Source organism: Xylocopa sonorina, chromosome 13 (genome assembly GCF_050948175.1).
Source record: "Xylocopa sonorina isolate GNS202 chromosome 13, iyXylSono1_principal, whole genome shotgun sequence".
NCBI classification, from domain to species: Eukaryota; Metazoa; Arthropoda; class Insecta; order Hymenoptera; family Apidae; genus Xylocopa; species Xylocopa sonorina.
The window spans coordinates 4420784-4438707 of NC_135205.1; the positions used below are offsets into that span (position 1 = coordinate 4420784).

Genomic DNA, 17924 nt, shown 5'->3' on the forward strand with positions numbered 1-17924 from the left:
CGGGGACGAAAATCCTCCCCCGTTTTCTGATGGGGAATCTTCGATCGTAAATGGAGAATATCTTACGTTAATGTTCGACGGATCGATAATGAAGAAACGTAACGATGTCCTCGTTATATGAGAACGAAGCGCGTTGCTTTGGTTTGCTGTAGACAATGAAAGAGAAAAGACGGAAGTAAAAGAGAGGGAAGAACGTTTCGTCCTGGGCCTGCTAATGGATTCGTCAGTAAAGCTACCTAGCAGGTCCTGTCTTAGACGCGAGAATTTTAGCGTTAGTAGTGGTATATATTGAAACGAATACAAAACCGTGTGCCTTCAGGAAACTGTAAGTGTCGATGTCCCTCTAATGGCTAGTGTCCTGACAAATAGTTTGGGCTGTGAGATTCGTTAAGAAAAGTAGAACAAATAGAGAGATAGTCAGCCTAATCAGTGGAACAGGTCAATGTCAGTTTAGGGTAAAAGCAGATATGGTCTAATCGATCAAATAAGTAGTACGATACTCGTGAAAATTCGAAAAATTGACCATAAAGGACACAAGATGCTTCTATACGTAGTGGCTAATGGCGGAGGGCCATCGCAAGTATTATAATTGATAGTTATTTCGCAGTTCATATCGATTATTAAAGTAAACGGTTCGTTTATTCGCGATTGCAGAAGCGAGAATCCAGTACGTCTGGGCGAATGGGTGGAGGTGCGAGTGTCGAGAACCGGACGTTTGGCCTCGCTCGAAGTCGAGGAGGATCCGCCGCAGGAAATCCTGGCGCCAGGCGCTTTCACGCAACTGTCGCTGCCGTTGAATCTTTACTTGGGCGGTGCACCGTCCACCGATATGTACTCGCCGAAGATGAAAACGACCGCCAGCTTCGTGGGTTGCATTCAGACGGTCATTTTGAATCGTCGCGAGGTAAGAAAGTTCGCCGCTGCGATGTCTCAACGCGTGGAAAGGGATTTCGATGTGCCTGAAAAGTTCGAGTTCTGCGTTGGAGAGTCCACCAGAGCTTTGGAAGATTTATTTTAATGTTACTTGAAAATATATATATATATATAAATTTTGCAGAAAAAATGGAAGCGAGAGGGTCGAATGAAAATATGAGGAGAAATATAGTTAGGAGCGGATATTTATTAAGGTCCCCAACGATTTCATTCGGGTGGAAATTATTCTGCAGAATGGCCAGACATAAATATTTGCACGGCGTTAAACCGTATGAATGCACGCATTGTGCATTCGCTTTAACTCTTTTCCCCGATGGCTTGCAGAGAGTTAAATCCAGCCGCGCGCGCCTTATGCTTTTATTACATTCCCTCGCCAGCGTTTTTCTTTATCGCGCAAAAACTACGATCCACTTAATTTAGGATAAAGTTCTATCAAGCGACTGTATCACCTCTCGTAAATTTACAAATAACTAATGCAATCGCATAATATCATACTTCATTTTCAGCATGATACATTGTGCATGTTCGAGTTAAGAAAATATTAAAAATTATTATCATACACTTTAAACGTACGTTTATGCAATCAACACGATTAAAACGAGCGTAATCATATATTATAACGATACGAAGATACGACCAAGAGTGTCATCCAACCAGTGATATAGGATCGATGTAGTCAGACCGGCTAGTGAAACAGGTCGATGCTACTTCAGCCTGGAAATAGTATACTCGACTTGACCTGACAAATAGTATGGGCTGCGAGATTCGTTAGGAAAAGTAGAACAGGTAGAGAGGTAGTCAGCCTAGTCAGTGGAACAGGTCAATGCCAGTTTAGCGTAGAAGCAGTAGATATTGTCTACCCGATAGGACAAGTGGCACTGACACAGAATTGTTGGGCAAAATAGAACAGGCAGAGAAGCGATTAGAGAAATAGAATGATCGTATCTGCACAGCTCGGTTTTATTAACAATTCTAAGTACGTACACCCTTGAGAATTAAAAAAATTGACCAAAAAGCACACAAGATGCCTCCACACAAAGCAGTCTACAAAACAAAAATCTTTAATTAAGTTTTCATATCTAATTAAACTAAAAACAGTAAAACAAAGCTGAAAGAGATGGAAACAAACAAAATGAAAAATCAAAGCCTTAATCATCAACGCAGTATTCCACTCGCAAAGCTCAAAGGGAAAATTAATACAAAGCACACATCCGACGGCTCTCAGAATTCGATTATAAACAGACGAGATTATCTTACCCTCACCAGAGAATCCGCATTGGATCCCCTTTGTGGCTGCGACTCAAATATAAAAACTTGCAGCTCCTCTATCGCTCCGTTCGTTAACGATCTCGTCGGAATCCGCGCGCGGAAAGTGGCAAGGCGAGCGTTCGGTCACGTTCAGCCTGGCGGCGAGCTGTCTCCGATGTTAATCGCCGTTAACGAAGCGATTACGTTTGCACAGATCGGGATCCTGGCTGAGGCGTTGGGCGGCGTAAACGTCGGCAATTGTGGGCACGCGTGCGAGGCGAGACCGTGCGGAGACGCGGAGTGTCGGCCGTTGCGCGACCGATTTACGTGTCGTTGTCGACCTGGGATGCCGCACCCTTGTCCAGCGCCGGACGACAACGCGTTCCTCGACGGGACGGCGAAATCGAACGGTGGCACGCGACTCGACAGATCCGTGCCCAGCTTTTCCGGCAGCGAGAGCTATCTTCATTACAACGACGCGGACACGATGAAAAGGTGCGTATGGAAATCTCGCGATACCATATCCACTCGAATGTATGTTCTTCTCACTGTGATCGCTTTCGCGACGACCACTGTAGTCCCCTTTGCACCCCTGACGCAGGGAGGAAGAGAAAACTTAACCCTCGAAGCGAAGAAACTGGAGACATTAAACATATGCTTGACTTCAAAGTTTCTCTTCGTCTTCGAGGGTTAAGGACGTTTTCTGCGAACGTGCCGCCTCCTTTTCGACACTAAAATGAGGGGGCAAAAACAGATATAATGTGAGAGAAGAAGGAGCCCTCAAGAGTTAGTTAGCTAGTAGTTGCGTATCGAGCAGCCATAGCGTCGATACTTTGATTTATTATTCATTCTTGGTAAAATAATGTAGGTTTCCCAAACTTTCAATCGTGTTCGAAGAATATCGTGTAGCGGCTAGCAGTAAGGCACGATAGAAGGCCTTCCACTAGAAACAACTTCCACTGTCACGAATATCCAGAACACGCAGAAATAAATTCGTAGCCTTAGGAACCCTTCAATTATATAGAAGTAGAATATTTAAAAACGTAACGAAGCCTGTAATCACAAAATCTTGAATTACACCCACGAAAATCTGATCCATTGTACGCGTTCGTAATTTATCTCGTTACTCCCTGTGTACGTTCTCGGTTTTAATTAAACCGGAGGTATCAACAGGAGATTTAAACAGCAACGCGAGCCCCGCTTTGATCCCCACTAATCCTCAAAGAAAAGCTACCACGGCGAGGGGTTCGTCTCTTAGCCCTCTGAAAAGGACTCGCTCTGCCCGTTTCTTAACTCTTGTGGGGGATCTTGTCTGTTACAGGATAATAAGCTACAGGGTGGATATCAATATGCGATTCAGAGCGAGCAGCAGCAGCGGGCTGCTGCTGTGGAGCGGGCGCCAAGCGGATCCGCAGGAGCAGCGCGACGAGAACGACGATTTCCTTGCACTCGGCTTGGACCGTGGCTACCTCACGTTGGCTTACAACCTTGGCTCCGGGGAGGCCGTTCTGCGGTACAATTTGACGAGACTGGACGATGATCTATGGCACAGGGTCCGGGCAGTGAGGTAACGCCGTTAGAAAAGTTCCTGTCGTTAATCGCGGATCAACGGAGTTCTTAATTCGATCGAGAAGTTCTTAATCGAGTTTCGATGTTCTGAAATTGACTGATGTTTCTTTAGGAACGAACAGTGGGCGTCGTTGGTCGTCGACAGCGGCACAGGCGTCTCCGCGTCGTCGCCTGGCCAGCTCAGGCAGCTGAACACCGACACGGGTCTTTACGTCGGTGAGTGAAACATTTATTCGACGCCCAGGCGGCCGTGGACGAGGCGTCCTGGCTTGCAGGATTCATGCGAACGTTGCTGGTGTCTCGCGTCGCGATGTTTCCGGTTGCAACAAGCACGATCCTTGGGAAACGAGCACAGGTTTCTTGTCGAGGGCTGCGCGAGAGGCGTCGCGTGATTTAAATCGGATTTCCCGCTGAAAATCGGAGACGACGAAGATTAAGCGCCCCGCGTTTCGGTGTTTGACGTAACTCGCGCGATCCTGTTTCAGGTGTCATTGAGTTATTACCGAAATTACCAAGTGGGTCATCACATGGCGCGCGTTACGAATAGTCGGTAACTTCTGTTAACTTGTCGAACTCGTAGAGATACAACTTGATACATCGCTGCGCATTCAAGAAGTTCACGGGCGCGCGTTTCGTGCTCTAACTTCATCATATCCCATTAAATTAACACCAGAGTCGAACCGTATCTTTATTCTCTAATCCGATCGCGTTCGAGCTATGAGAAACTTTATCACAGTATAGAATAAAATAAAAACTGAAAGGTGTCAAAAAAATCGATCAAGAGATAGTATAACAGCGTATCGTGTTTTTAGTTTGCATGATAATAACTTCCACTACACCGAAGTTACATTTAACCGCGAAAAATCGATGAAAGTAACGCACAGTAACGCTAATAAAAAAAAATACGTTTTTCCATTAGAAAAAGTAAATATAAAAATACAATGTGTACGCGCATAAATGGTAACAACAGTGGATATGCGTTTCACCATAGTAGCCGCCATATTTCCTTCTAAAAACTGCACTAATTTTATAAATCAACGAAAGGAGCGAGTAGATACTTGACGCACGTGTTTCGCAGGTGGTGCGCCGGATATCGTGAGGACAACGGGTGGCAGATACACGAAGGGCATAGTGGGCTGCATCAGCGACCTGGTCCTGGACTCGGACTTCACCGTGGCGTTGTCGTCACCTGGGCAAGCCACCAACACGCACTCGTGCATTCCCTGAAAACCATCCGTGCCGTCCGACGTTAGATGGTGTAGGTCCCCGTGGACCAGCGCTTAGGATTACGAAAATGCATCGCGATGAACAAAACACCCTGGCCAAGCCAGAGAACAAAAAGAAAGAAAAAAATAATAATAATAATAATAATAATAATAATAATAATAATGATCGACGTCGTAGCCACAGCGTTCAAGGTGGACCCAGCCGCCTCGAGACGCCTTGAACGCTGGTCAATTCTCGGCGTGAACGATTTATACACACACGGTTCACCATTTTTGTACAGACTCATCAACGACGAAATTCTCCCGAAGAGAGCGGTAAGGTAATGAATAGAGAAGAAAAAAAAGACAAAAAAAAACGAGAAAGAAAACTACCAAAAAAAAAAGGAAGAAACGAGAGAAAATGAAAAAAAAAAGTAAACGAAAGAGAAAGACTACGTCGTGTAAGACCGTCGAATAGTAGACAGCTTACTGTAAATATTAATGAAAGGTATCTGGGGATCTGTCAGTCGCCTCATGATGTATTTCCTGTTCGGTGACAACTTCCTGCCTGCGCACACCTTCGTGTCTCGTCGACCTCTCGATCTCGACGGTATCGGGAGCTTCGATACCCGAAGGTTGGAGATAGAAGGATAATTAAATGACTAAATAATCGCGTGGTCAGAGATACAAGGCTTCTCACGATCCAACATCGCACGGTTGTCAGCGTCGAGGCTTTGGGGTGAGCAACCCCATCGTTTCGCGAACCAGCAGCCTCGTCGCGAGGCGTCGCGGCGCGGATGGCACCACCGCTTTAGGCCGCTTGCCTCGCGGTGATCCACTGTTCGAAGCTTGCCCTTGTCCCGTGGCGTTGCGTTTGGTCGCGTTCTGCACAAACGTAGAAATTTAGGCAGATCCAATGCGCGAGTCGAACGACATCGAATACTACTTTGTCAGAGTCGAGTCCCGTCGCGGGTAGTTCTGAGTTCCTGCGAAACGTCGTTCCTCTCGCGCGTTGGTCACGTACGGAAGTTGTCACGCGAGAGGGAAACGCGCGCGCGTGTGTGTGTGTGTCTAGTCAGAGTCACGACTGTCACCGGCCGGATTAAGAACTCGATGGAGCGCGTCTCGTGGACGGCTTTCGGCCTAATAAGATTAAAGTGCGTAGCAAACGAGAGAGAGAGGGTATAGAAAGGAAGAGAAGATGAGAGCACAACCCCTTCGCGTCAATTTTTATTAAGCTCCCCGAGCGGATGTCGCGCAGAATACCATTCGATTACGAGGCATTGTCGGTTTCAACCCCTGCGACAGAGAACCGGCGAGAAAAATGCGATCGAACACGCGCCCGGCACCCTCGACGCGTCGAGGGTCCTTGAATATACGTCCAGCCACTTCACGCGACAACCCTTAGATCGTTACCCGATGTATCCATCGCGATTTCTTTTCTCTGGCGAGTCGTGTACGCGAGACTAGCCCTGGGTAGTTTAATCGTTTCGTTTTTCTTGTTCGAGCGCATCACACACGCCATCGAACAGTCGATAGAAGAGGACTAGACGCAGAGCAGAACGTTTAATCAATTACGAATGGTACAAGGAGGACCAAAAGCAATTAACACCTCTGTGTAACGACGATACGCAAGCGTAAGCTGAATTCCTTGGAAAATTTACGTGTGCTCTACACTATGGAGAAAGAAGCGACAGTTGCTCGTTCTTGTTATTGGATCCGTTGGATCGATTCGATACAGGCGATGGAAAAATTGTAACTGTTAATTCGAAAGGAGTAAATATTCTCCTCGCGTAATACCAATCGTTGGCGATTTCTCGAGATTCTCGTTACCCTTGCGTTCGCTCGGTATACACGCGAGATGAAGAGGATCGACAAGCCCGCGCGCAGAGGATCCGCGCGCCCACGTTCACGAGAACCGCTATGCTTCGCAAGGTACTCCCGCAAGTGTACGCTCCTCGACGTTTCCGCTTAAGAAGCACCGAGCTGCACCCTTTAACGGTTAAATATCTGTATAAAACGTAGCGACTTAATCACGAAGATGTCCCCGCATATTTTCTTAATTCGATAAGGACTTTTCCAGGCGAACCTGAACGAACGGATCTCCCGCGTGCAAGTTAACCCTTTCGCCACAGCTGAAGCGACGAAGAAGTCATCGAGGAGGAACAGCTGATTGACGGGACAGTAGTGTAACTCGACGATCGTACCAGCGGACGCAGACTAAGTTCCAGCGATCGAAATTAATTTTACACACCTAGTCTGATGATTTAAGGAATCTACAATCACTAAGTCGATTTACAGGAATCTCACTGATTATTTCAAGGACAATGGAACATTTATTTATACATTTTTAACGACTACTTACTCTGCGTCCAACAGTACCATCGCAAGATCGAATTGAAATCGAAATTCTCGAAGGATCACCGCCGATGTGACTCTAGATTTCGCTATCACGAGATGCGACTACTCTCAGACATCAAAACTTCAAGACCAGGATATCGCAATCGATAGTACGTGTAACTATTACACGCGAAAGCCGTCAGCAGGATCCAAGTCCAGATAGAACGCTGCTATCAACCGATTCCACGTCCCATCGCGTTCTACAGAAGTCCTAAAGGAGCAGTAAAGACTGGTCGACCGTTGGTTTTACGCGAGTCGATGGATCATGCAACAGTTCGTCGAATCGAGCGCAAATTTCCTTCGAAGGATGGAATCGACAAAGAAATCGTAGCGTGCGCTTCGATAAAGGAATTCAATGGCTAAAGAGAGCGAAAGGTATCGAGAAACGCGAGCGAAAAGGTCGTGACGAATGGGTTAAAGGCGAGGGAGCCTGTCGGGACGATTCGATCAGGTCGACACGTACGTACACGTCATATCTTAACGGGAGGAACGGAAGTGGGATGATGGGGATGGTTAGATGTACATGTACACTTTGATTTCTCCGTTTAGCGCGGGAATGATTTGAAACACAGGAACGATCGAACTCGAACACATCATAAAAGCAATCGGCTGTAGTCAATTTTGTACGGATGTTATTTTCTTGAAATTATATAACGAGGAGGAAGTAGGGATGAGGTGATGATGAAATATCAAAGATGAACGGTAGTTACGTAGGAAAGTATAATATATAATAATGTACGATTATCCGCGCGCGTGTACGCGCCCAGTGGAGTCTAGCGAGAATATTTTAGCCCGTCTCTCTCTCTCTCGAGGATACTCTTCTACTTCGTTTCTTTACGCGTACAGTCGTCCCTCGATTTAATCTGACACGTCCAGAGAATAACACCCTGAATAGTCGTAATAAGAATATCAATTTCAAAGGCACGATCGTCTCAAAATAGAAAAAGAAATTCAAAGGGATTTAATCTAAATTGGCGAAGGAATATTAAACTTTCATTTCGTTCTCCAAACTTCCATCGCAATTATTTCGAAACAGAAACACAGTCTATCGATTAGACATCTTCTTCTCTTACACACAATCGTACACATCGGTGACGACACCCCTAAACGAATCGAGGGAGGATCGCGAGCACTACCTTTCCTTCGCTATCATTTCTCTCGCACAATTTTTACCAACCTCGATGTGTATGCGTGTGCGCGTGTATGTGTGTACGTATGCGTGTGTGTATCAATCTCTGAACGATCCTCCAGGCTTTGTAACGACACCTGTATAAACTTTCTTCGCGGAGATCGTTTCGCGAGCGCCGCCACGGCGTCGCGGAGGACGCGTAGCGTTTTTTGTACAAAAACATCCGCGACGCCTAATGTAAGACACTGTTCCATCGCAAGCAGAGACCGCGCTGTTCTCCCACGACGCGTTTCCTTTTGACGATCGCGCAGTCTTCTCTTCTACACGCTTGAAACCAGGTTCCTGGGACGATTTCTCGCTGATAGCGTAAACTTTCGTTCGATTGTAATTGCTTATCGTTTCGTGATTAACGAAATTATGGTTTGTTTGCATTATAGAGATGTGCGTGAGATTCTTTGGGTTCGAAGTAGTTGTTCAACGATCATTTATTGCTTTCGAGAATACGAGAAACCTTGGTACCTCTAGCGTGTAGCTTTCTTCGAACATTCGAAATTTTATCAGATTGTTTCATAGTTTCTTAAATAACGAGACGTCAGAGGCTTTTATCCGAGTGTACTCTCGATTTTCAAAGCGGGATCTGCGTTGATCGTATCGAAGGAGACGCGTCGCTTGGAACTCTTGTGAAACAATCTGATCGAGGCGAGGAATTTTTACGCGAACGATGATGTTCCCTTCGATATATTTCTGTGTAATCGTCGTTTAGCGAACCAGCGCTCGAACGGCACGCGTAAATCGTTCGCCTTTGGATTATTATCGATCCTACGAGCCTCGTTGATCGTTCGTTACAATCAAAAGAGAAGCGAAACTGTGTTTTATGCGCGTAACGTCTACCCTGGGTTCGTTTCGTCGGTAGAGATACCTAAAAATTCCAATTGTTACGTGGAATCTGTTTAAAGGGAGGACGTAAACGGTCAGAGATCGTCGAGATCGTCGATCAGTTCAGTCGTAGCGTTTCGAAGGTGGGCGCGTTCTAATTGTTTCCTAACGAGAATGTTACGCGCGCGTTCCGAAACGGCCAGCGAGGAGTTTCGTTGTATAAATTCTGGATCCAGGTCGTAAAGAAATCCGCGAGCGATTTGGAACGGTCGAAGCGGTAAACTCGCGCTCGCGTCGCATCGAATTCGTAAGTAACGCGTAATAAGAAGGATGAATCGCGAAAGCGGAGGAATATACAAATCGCTGGATATCGCAACGCCTCTCACAGGACAAAAAATGATCGAGACGAAGATGGGGACGCTATTATTGAAAAGAAACAAAAAAAAAAAAAAAATATCATACATATTAATATATAATAGATATTATATTATTACTGAATATTATATTAATATATGATGCTATATATTAAATATTTCTATTATGTCCGTCTGCAAAGTCTATTAGAAGAGTCTATCCTGTCGAACCTATTCTTGCGACCCATGTGGATCTCCTCGAATATATATGTATATACATATATGTAAGTGTGCGTATGCATGTATGTATGCATATAGAGTGGTCGGAAATGATTTTTTCGTATTTCGATGCTGCGGGAAACAAAGCGATAGGCGAAAAGGGGAACGATGAGAAAAGAACGGAGAACGTGAAAACGAGCACACATCACAAACGAGAGACGTTTGGTATCGATGGAAAATGTAACGAAAAAAAAAAAAAAAAAAAAAGAAAGACACTCGAAACGATTCTCTCGCTCTTTCACTTCGGATAAAATTACGATGATCACGGAGAACGAATCACCTGATCAGAATCGTGCCATCGAACATATTTGTACCACTTATAGGTTTGTAACTTTTTTCTATCGTTGTACCTTCTCTGAATGGAAAATTGTCCGTTTTTCAATTCCATCGTCGGAACCTAGAGATTGCTCTCGAAACATATCCCTCGCGATCGAGTCGGGACGATTCGTGTTCACTTTGCGCCACTTTTTGTCCAAAAAACGGCCCCGCGGACGTTTGTTTGTTCGTTTCTCCTTTGAGATCGAAGGTTAAAACGGGAATTTTTACACGAAGGACCATAAGTTCACCGCGGTATTTACAACTGTACGGGCGTACGTGGCTTGTTTCGCTGAATTGTATCACCGATCGGCTGTAGAAACGGTTCGGTACCAATTGACACGATCCTCTCGAACGATCACGGAAACAAATGCGAACCACGCGCGATTCTAAGTTAATCTACTTGTTACCACCTAATGTCGCGCGATGCAATAATTTAACGAATTGCGTATGTATATGTTGGAAACACGCAGTGGTATAAATTCATATGAGCAAATGTGTGTGTCTCAGCCCATGTTGTCGAAGCATCAATAAAGAAGAAATTTTGTAAATCGAAGAGATTCATTACCTGATTCTAATCATCGTCGAGAATAACAACCATTCTTTATCAATTGACAATAATTCCTGTATCGCTTCTCGCTATTTCCATCTGTTTCTACGTTTCAAACGCGTTCAAATTAATAAATACCAGGTACCTTCTACATCTCGATAGTAATAGCACATTTGAATTTCGTACCTGATCTATCTTCGAGTGCGCAGTGGTCGTGATTCAAATTTAAAGGGCGCGGAAAGAGCCGCAAGTTCAAATTCTGCTTCACGATAGTTTTTGGTAATTCTATTCGTTTCTATCTATCTTTCTCTACCTTTTACTCGCTTTCGATTACACGTGTATCAATTAGTTCTTAATGTATTTAATCGTGCGTGCAGGTTTCTTGTTCCTTTTGCTTTCGTGGACAAATACAGAGAGAGAGAGAGAGACTTTGCAAGGCGAAGTATTAGAGAAGTGGTACTAATTCCTCGCAAGAGGAATCCCTCAAGCATATAATAATGCAATGTATTAGAGAATAGTCTACTCTGTTACGTCTCCAAGTTTATTTCTCAATTTCAATTACATTACTAGTGACGCGATTCCTCCTAAAAGTGCTCAAACTGGTCGCACATCATTATCGACAGCGAACTAAACTACAGTCAAAAAGACAGGTATCGCCATCTCTGTGAAAAACGCTCAAACTGTTCGCACATCGTTATCGATGGTGAAGTGAACTAGTGAAACTGCTAGCGCCATCTCTGTGACGAACGATGAAACTACATCGCATCTAGCTTCGATACTCTTCGAAGAGATGGCGCCACTAGTTTCACCAGTTCACTTCGCCATCGATAACGATGTGCGACCAGTTTGAGCACTTTTCACAGAGATGGCGCCACCAGCAATAAAATAGAATTTTACAAAAACAATGGTAACCTTCGTTTCGACGATATAATCCGAAACGTGGCCAACGTAAAGAGGAAGCTGAAAATACCGAAGTACATCGTAGAAAAGAATGACAGGAGAAGACTCTGGTTGCAATTCCCTGGCGAAGTCGTACACGTTTGAGAGAACAACTGGTGGCCAACGGCCCGTGAACGGCTGACGCGTTCACTGTGGTGACGACTCGTCCGTGTGAGCTCTCACGCGCGCGATTACGTCGCCAGTGCATCTCTCTCTACAATTTACATGACACATCTGTGTTCTAGGAAAAAGGTGGAAGGACGATGAGACCGTTTCCGCCCCTGAAGTTTTTCTGCTGCACAGGCTTGCAGAGTACTCGCTAGAGGAGTCGAGTCACTCCGTTTACTGTCATGAGATACGGTTGGACATGCTCCTCGTCGAGTTACGCGCGTCTAACGATTCCTAGAAACGGATTGTATATTTACGTACACGTTTTGCATTACCATTTTTAATGACGGCCACGATTTGAAAGGGAATTAACGTGATCATCACGAACCCATGCTCATGGTACGTAATTACCGTTTCGAGTGCAGTTCAATTGTTAAATCGTGTGTACACCGATCCGACGTCCCTTTCGCCACACGATTAAACGTGTAATTCGTTACGCGACACGTCCTACCAATTAACGATGATTAAATGTTTCATCAACGGTCGCGAGCAGAGGCGAACTTTCTTCCGCCAACTGGAACGAATGACATAGAAATTGCGCGTTAATCGCGTGGGTCAAGTGCGTTTAAATGGTGTACACGCGTGTACGTGTTACCATTTAATAAGAACTGGATCGGACGTATGCCATATGTGTGTGTACGCGATCGTGTCCAATTATTATTTAATGTTTATCTGTCGCGCGTTACGGAATTCGCGTCATTGTAATGTCTGCTTGACATACTTTGTCTAGAAAATGTCTGAAACAATTATTCAATGGTACGGTTCATGATGGAATTTGTCGATTGTATGATCGTTTTTTATTCTAACTGCGTATGATTTTAAGTAAATAATTTTAGCTTTCTACGGATATGTTTTAGGCTTTACGTATGATGTCAGCGATAGTGCCAAGCACGTATAATGTAATTGATACTAATCAAAGTTACGATCGTACAGCAGAGCGGCAGAAACTGTTAGAAGATTTATTAGCTGCCGCTAAGAAGTGTCACGTTAGATTCGGTGGGCGTACCGAATTGGCTACTGAATCAGATACATGTGTCACTCAGCTGTGTCATGTATTCGAATCGATTTTTAACCATGGATTGCGTACGAATTGCATAGAGAAAATTAATCTAGCTATAAGGTAACAAATGTGGCACAGATAACAGTCACACGAATTTCAATTTCAAAACTCTTTTTTTTCCCAGTTAACGTTTGTTAGAAAGTACAGAACATGGGAAGTAAACAATCACGCTTGTGTATCATGTTCCTTTGAGATAAGGTTGATATTGCAATGTTATTCGCGATGCGTTTCTTTCTTTACATCTTATCACTTCAAAAGTAATCATCTCGTTGTACGATCAAAAGATAATGCGATGAAACGACTCGTTAACTGAGATTTATATGTTGTTGCGTTAATGTGTTATTTGCTTTCTTACAGACACGTCTCAGACATAGTGTCTGGCAGTAATACAAAATCATGCAACACGTCTGATGTTGCATTTTGGCCATGTATAAAGGAACAATTGACATGGCACGAACAAGAACGTTTTAGCGTATTGAAGAAAGTTCATACAGATTACGGTAGAGGCAGAGCATGGCTCAGAGCTGTTTTAAACGAGAGATCTTTAGAACGTCATTTACATGCTATACTTGACCCATCCATACTGTCGCCGTTCTATGAGGATTGGGCATTTTTACTTGACCAAGAACGGAGCGCCGTATTGCCAAATGTGGCTGCAGGTATAAAAACATTTATTCATACTTCATATTTCGCTTCTGTCTTTGAATTAATTAAATAACATTTTAATCTTTAGGGCTTGGTAGTATTTTATTTGCAATTAGAATAGATAATGAGGAATTAGATAATAATTTGAAAAGCAAAGAAATGGAGAAACAAAAAGTTTCATTATCCGAACCAATTATATCGACTGCAATACCAGGTAACTATATTTTTTTTCTCTATTAGATTAGTGTGTACGATTGAAATTAATTTTTACACCGGTACAATTAACACCACAAGTAGGACCTACATCGAAACAGAAACAGAGGAAAAAAGTGCCAACTCATATAATCTCCTTCGATACTGAAAACGATGAACAAGAAAGTACAGAAGCCTCAATTTCAGTTAGTGCACCACCGACTTGTCTCAGTTCCCCCACAGCAATATCAACGAAAACCTCTACGTCACCTAGTCCATCACTTTCACAATGCCAAACAGAATCAAATGATATTAATACAACAGTTAGTAAAGAAACTTCCAGTTGGGAAACTGTGTAAGTAAAAAATAAAGCGAAAAAGAAAAAAACCATTTATCGCGCCAACTATAAATTATACTGAAAAATTTGGCATTAGGCAATTATAGTATTGAGATACGAGGCACGAGTTCAAAGCCGCTCAAGGTCACGCAGTATCTACTGTATGTTTGTATTTAATATTTGTGTGCACAACGCGTCAACTTTCCGCTAACAGAACTCTGGCAACCCAAACGTGCATGGAAAGATGGCCTTGAGCAGCCTCCACTTGTTCCCCTTACCAAAGTAGTACGTAATTATGTCCCAAAATAGCAAAGAAAAAATACAGTTAATTAGTTACCTAGGAGTGATTACGAAGTTATTGATTACGAGTTATTGAACGATAATGCTTATCCAGTGTTAATAATACTTTTTAATATTTTCAGGGATACATTCGAAGAGGAAAAAGTATTAACACCAGTCACGAATTCCGGAAATATGGGTGGACTTGTTCCTATATCGCCTTTAGATCAAACGTTGGACGATATGTTGATCGCATTACCAAACTACTTAGATGTACGTATAAAACATATCGAAATATGGTTATTGACGTAATATAAAAACTGTAATATTTCATATTTTTGTATAGGATTCGTCTGAAGTAACAGAACCGGCAGTAGAAGCTACCGAACCTCTTACGGATTTAGATCTTCATACGGATGACGCAAATTTGGACATCGAGGCATTGCGAATGAAACTCTTAGCTGCGACTGAAATGTTAGAACAAGCTAAAGAGGACGCTGTGTCTAGTAGAACACAGCTTGCTCGTTTGCAAAGGCAACATCAAAATTACCTCGAAAGGCACGAATTACAAATACAAGCGCTAAATAGGTATAAATCATCGTTAGTGCAACCTTTTGTTTGATAAAATAAAAGTAAATTATAATTTAATATATAATAATAATTCTATAGAGAAAATGAGCTATTAAGACAACAGTTACGTAAATATGTAACAGCAGTACAAATGTTAAGAAGGGATTCCGATTCCACTACAGTTTCCGAAGAGGATCCATCATTAGATTATCATTACGAAGCTCAACAGTACGAAGAAAAATTAATTCAAGTTGCAGACATGCACGCAGAATTAATGGAATTTAATGCCAGATTAACTTTACAATTAAATGATAGGTATAACACTTACAAGTATTGCTGTTAACGATAACTCTGTTGATGTTTTGTACTAATATTTTTAATATTTATAGGGATAGATTAGTTAAGCTGCTACAAGCTGAATTAGAGTGCCTTCGCGGCCCCTTAAATGAAGATGACTTACCATCTGAACCACCTTGTCTTATACACATATGGATTCCATCCGCATTTCTTACCGGACAACCTTCTGATATTCATCATGTTTATCAGGTCTGTAAAATAAATAAATATATAAAATATATTGATTTCTTATCAAATTATTGTCGCTACACTCTATTGTTATAACAATTCCTCTATATAGATAAATTGACAATGTAATCTTCAGGACTTGTGATACGAAAAACTATAATACAATCGCACTTAACTTTGTTATTTATTACAGATATATGTACGTATTAGAGATACCGAATGGAATATATATAGACGATATGCGCAGTTTTATGCACTTTATAGAGAATTAAAAAAGCATGATGCAATTGTTACTACTTTTGAATTTCCACCAAAAAAGACAATAGGGAATAAGGTACTTACAATTACATAGAATGTATTTAAAAAGAAAAAAAGAAAAAACCGCAGCATTTTACATTTATTTTTATTCTCTTTTATCTAGGATGCTAAATTTGTCGAAGAACGTCGGCAAAAATTACAACAGTGGTTAAGACGAATTGTTGGTAGATTGGCACAGTGTTCTCCAGCATTTGCGTCTCGACCAAATAGACAAACACTTATATCCCTAATGCCTTTCTTTGGGTAATTTATTTCACAATTCTAATTTAACACTTTGACAGTCTTTTCTAAAACTTATTAAAAGAAACAAATAATCGCACAAAAGTAATGTAGATATTTTGGTCTTATTAAATATTACTTGTTTTAGTGATAACCCTAATACTGAGGATTCGAGGAAAAATAACTCTACAAGAAACACGTTTTCTTCTTCCCCTCAATACATGGGTTTATAATTATTAACGTTTTTTATAGACAATTTGTACATACACGAAGACTTTTTAATTTAATGTGTAAAATACTTATGTTGCTACATATATATATATATATATATATATATACGTTATAATTATATATATATATTGTTGACAATTTGAAGAGACGAGCATATGCCTGTATGTATACAACTATAATTTTACGTACATCCACACATATGCTGTTTATAGACGATATATGTATAAAAGTAATATGTAGCAAAAATAATTAAAAATTAATCATTTTTTTACAAAAGTATGTATTATTTTTTTACAAACATTTATGTGCATATTGTTTAAAAAACTAATTCAAGTTCAAAGAGGAAATTCTAATCCTATTTCTAATCTTTCTCAATCAGATTGAAAAATATATATTTTTCTTATATATTATATAAATTTGTTATATATCCTATAGTTTAGAGTAAAACGCGTTGAATATTGTTTAATGTATATTATAAAATAAAAAGAATTGTATACAAAAAAGATGATTAATTGATGGATCAACGAGCAAAGGTAAATCAAAGAATATATAGATAAGCAATGCAGAAAGCATATAAAGAAATAAAGTATCATACGTCGTTGTTCTTATAATTAAATTGTACAATACCGTCTTCAATCTCGTTTTCTAAAAATTTTATTCATGTAAGGCGCCTTAACAGTAATATAAAAAGGTACACTTTTCCATTTATACTTTATGATAAAAATAAAAGTGCATATTGTTATTGGAACAAGTACATACAGTATTATGCTGGTAAATAATACAACTAATTGCATATAAGATTCACAGGTTTAACAAGTTGCATAGGAGTCTCACTATGGAGAGGTAAGATAAGAGAGAATTTCACAAAGAACCAATCATCAGAACATATTTGCGCGCAACATTTTTGTTCCTCGAACGTGACGATTGTCAAACAATAAATACGCGTGTTGTAACAATGAAATTTCGATCGATAATGTAAATTGGTATTTGTACTGGGCGATACAGACTTCTATTCATTCTTTATTTTCTTTTTTTCTTCTTTGTTCTTCGTTTTTTTTACCTTTCCATATTGAGATATAAAAGTTTCTTGTATAATAGCAGTTTATCGAGTCATTAATTTAATCATCCTTAATACTTTGACTGCCAGCTGTGTGGAACCGTAATGTTTTTTGTCTACAAAGGAACCAACGATGCGCCGTTATTATTGTTATATATTATAGTACATACATCGATAACGCTGCGACAAGAGCTTTATATTGTAACTCGAACGAGCAACAAAATAAATGACAAATCACGATAAATCGTTATTTGTCGCGTTAAAAACGTTTAAGTCGCTTACACTTAATTCGATACTTTTAATGTATCGAAAAGTGAGACAGTTGTCGTGGTGGCAGTCAACGTATTAATTGCAATTACATACACAATTCAAACGAATTTATGGAATCTATGTTTTATAGCGCATCGCAATCATAGCATCATAATCATAGTAAGTTTCAGTAACATAATGATATACGATTACATTACTTATAAAATCGATTACAAATCAGACACATTCATTTCAAGAGAGAGGAGAGAGGACAGAGA

The 17924-nt window shown here is 41.3% G+C and overlaps 2 protein-coding genes across 2 annotated transcripts in view; both read left to right on the top strand.

The window, feature by feature from the left end:
• The window catches only part of LOC143430274 (pikachurin), a 154360-nt gene extending 149244 nt beyond the window's left edge, over positions 1-5116 (top strand). The window contains exons 11-15 of the mRNA XM_076906376.1: positions 655-904; positions 2396-2676; positions 3503-3748; positions 3863-3966; positions 4829-5116. Coding sequence (XP_076762491.1) covers positions 655-904; positions 2396-2676; positions 3503-3748; positions 3863-3966; positions 4829-4977 — 1030 coding nt within the window. The 3' untranslated portion in view covers positions 4978-5116. The remainder of the gene's footprint in view (positions 1-654; positions 905-2395; positions 2677-3502; positions 3749-3862; positions 3967-4828) is intronic.
• Positions 5117-12183: 7067 nt separating this feature from the next.
• Positions 12184-17440, top strand: LOC143430374 (sorting nexin-29). Its single transcript, XM_076906607.1, has 12 exons — positions 12184-12303; positions 12822-13084; positions 13382-13683; positions 13758-13883; positions 13967-14216; positions 14621-14750; positions 14824-15065; positions 15147-15362; positions 15437-15593; positions 15766-15906; positions 15994-16133; positions 16258-17440. The coding sequence occupies exons 1-12, from the start codon at positions 12295-12297 to the stop codon at positions 16340-16342; spliced, it is 2061 nt and encodes a 686-aa protein (XP_076762722.1). The 5' UTR covers positions 12184-12294; the 3' UTR covers positions 16343-17440.
• The last annotated feature ends 484 nt before the right edge of the window (positions 17441-17924 follow it).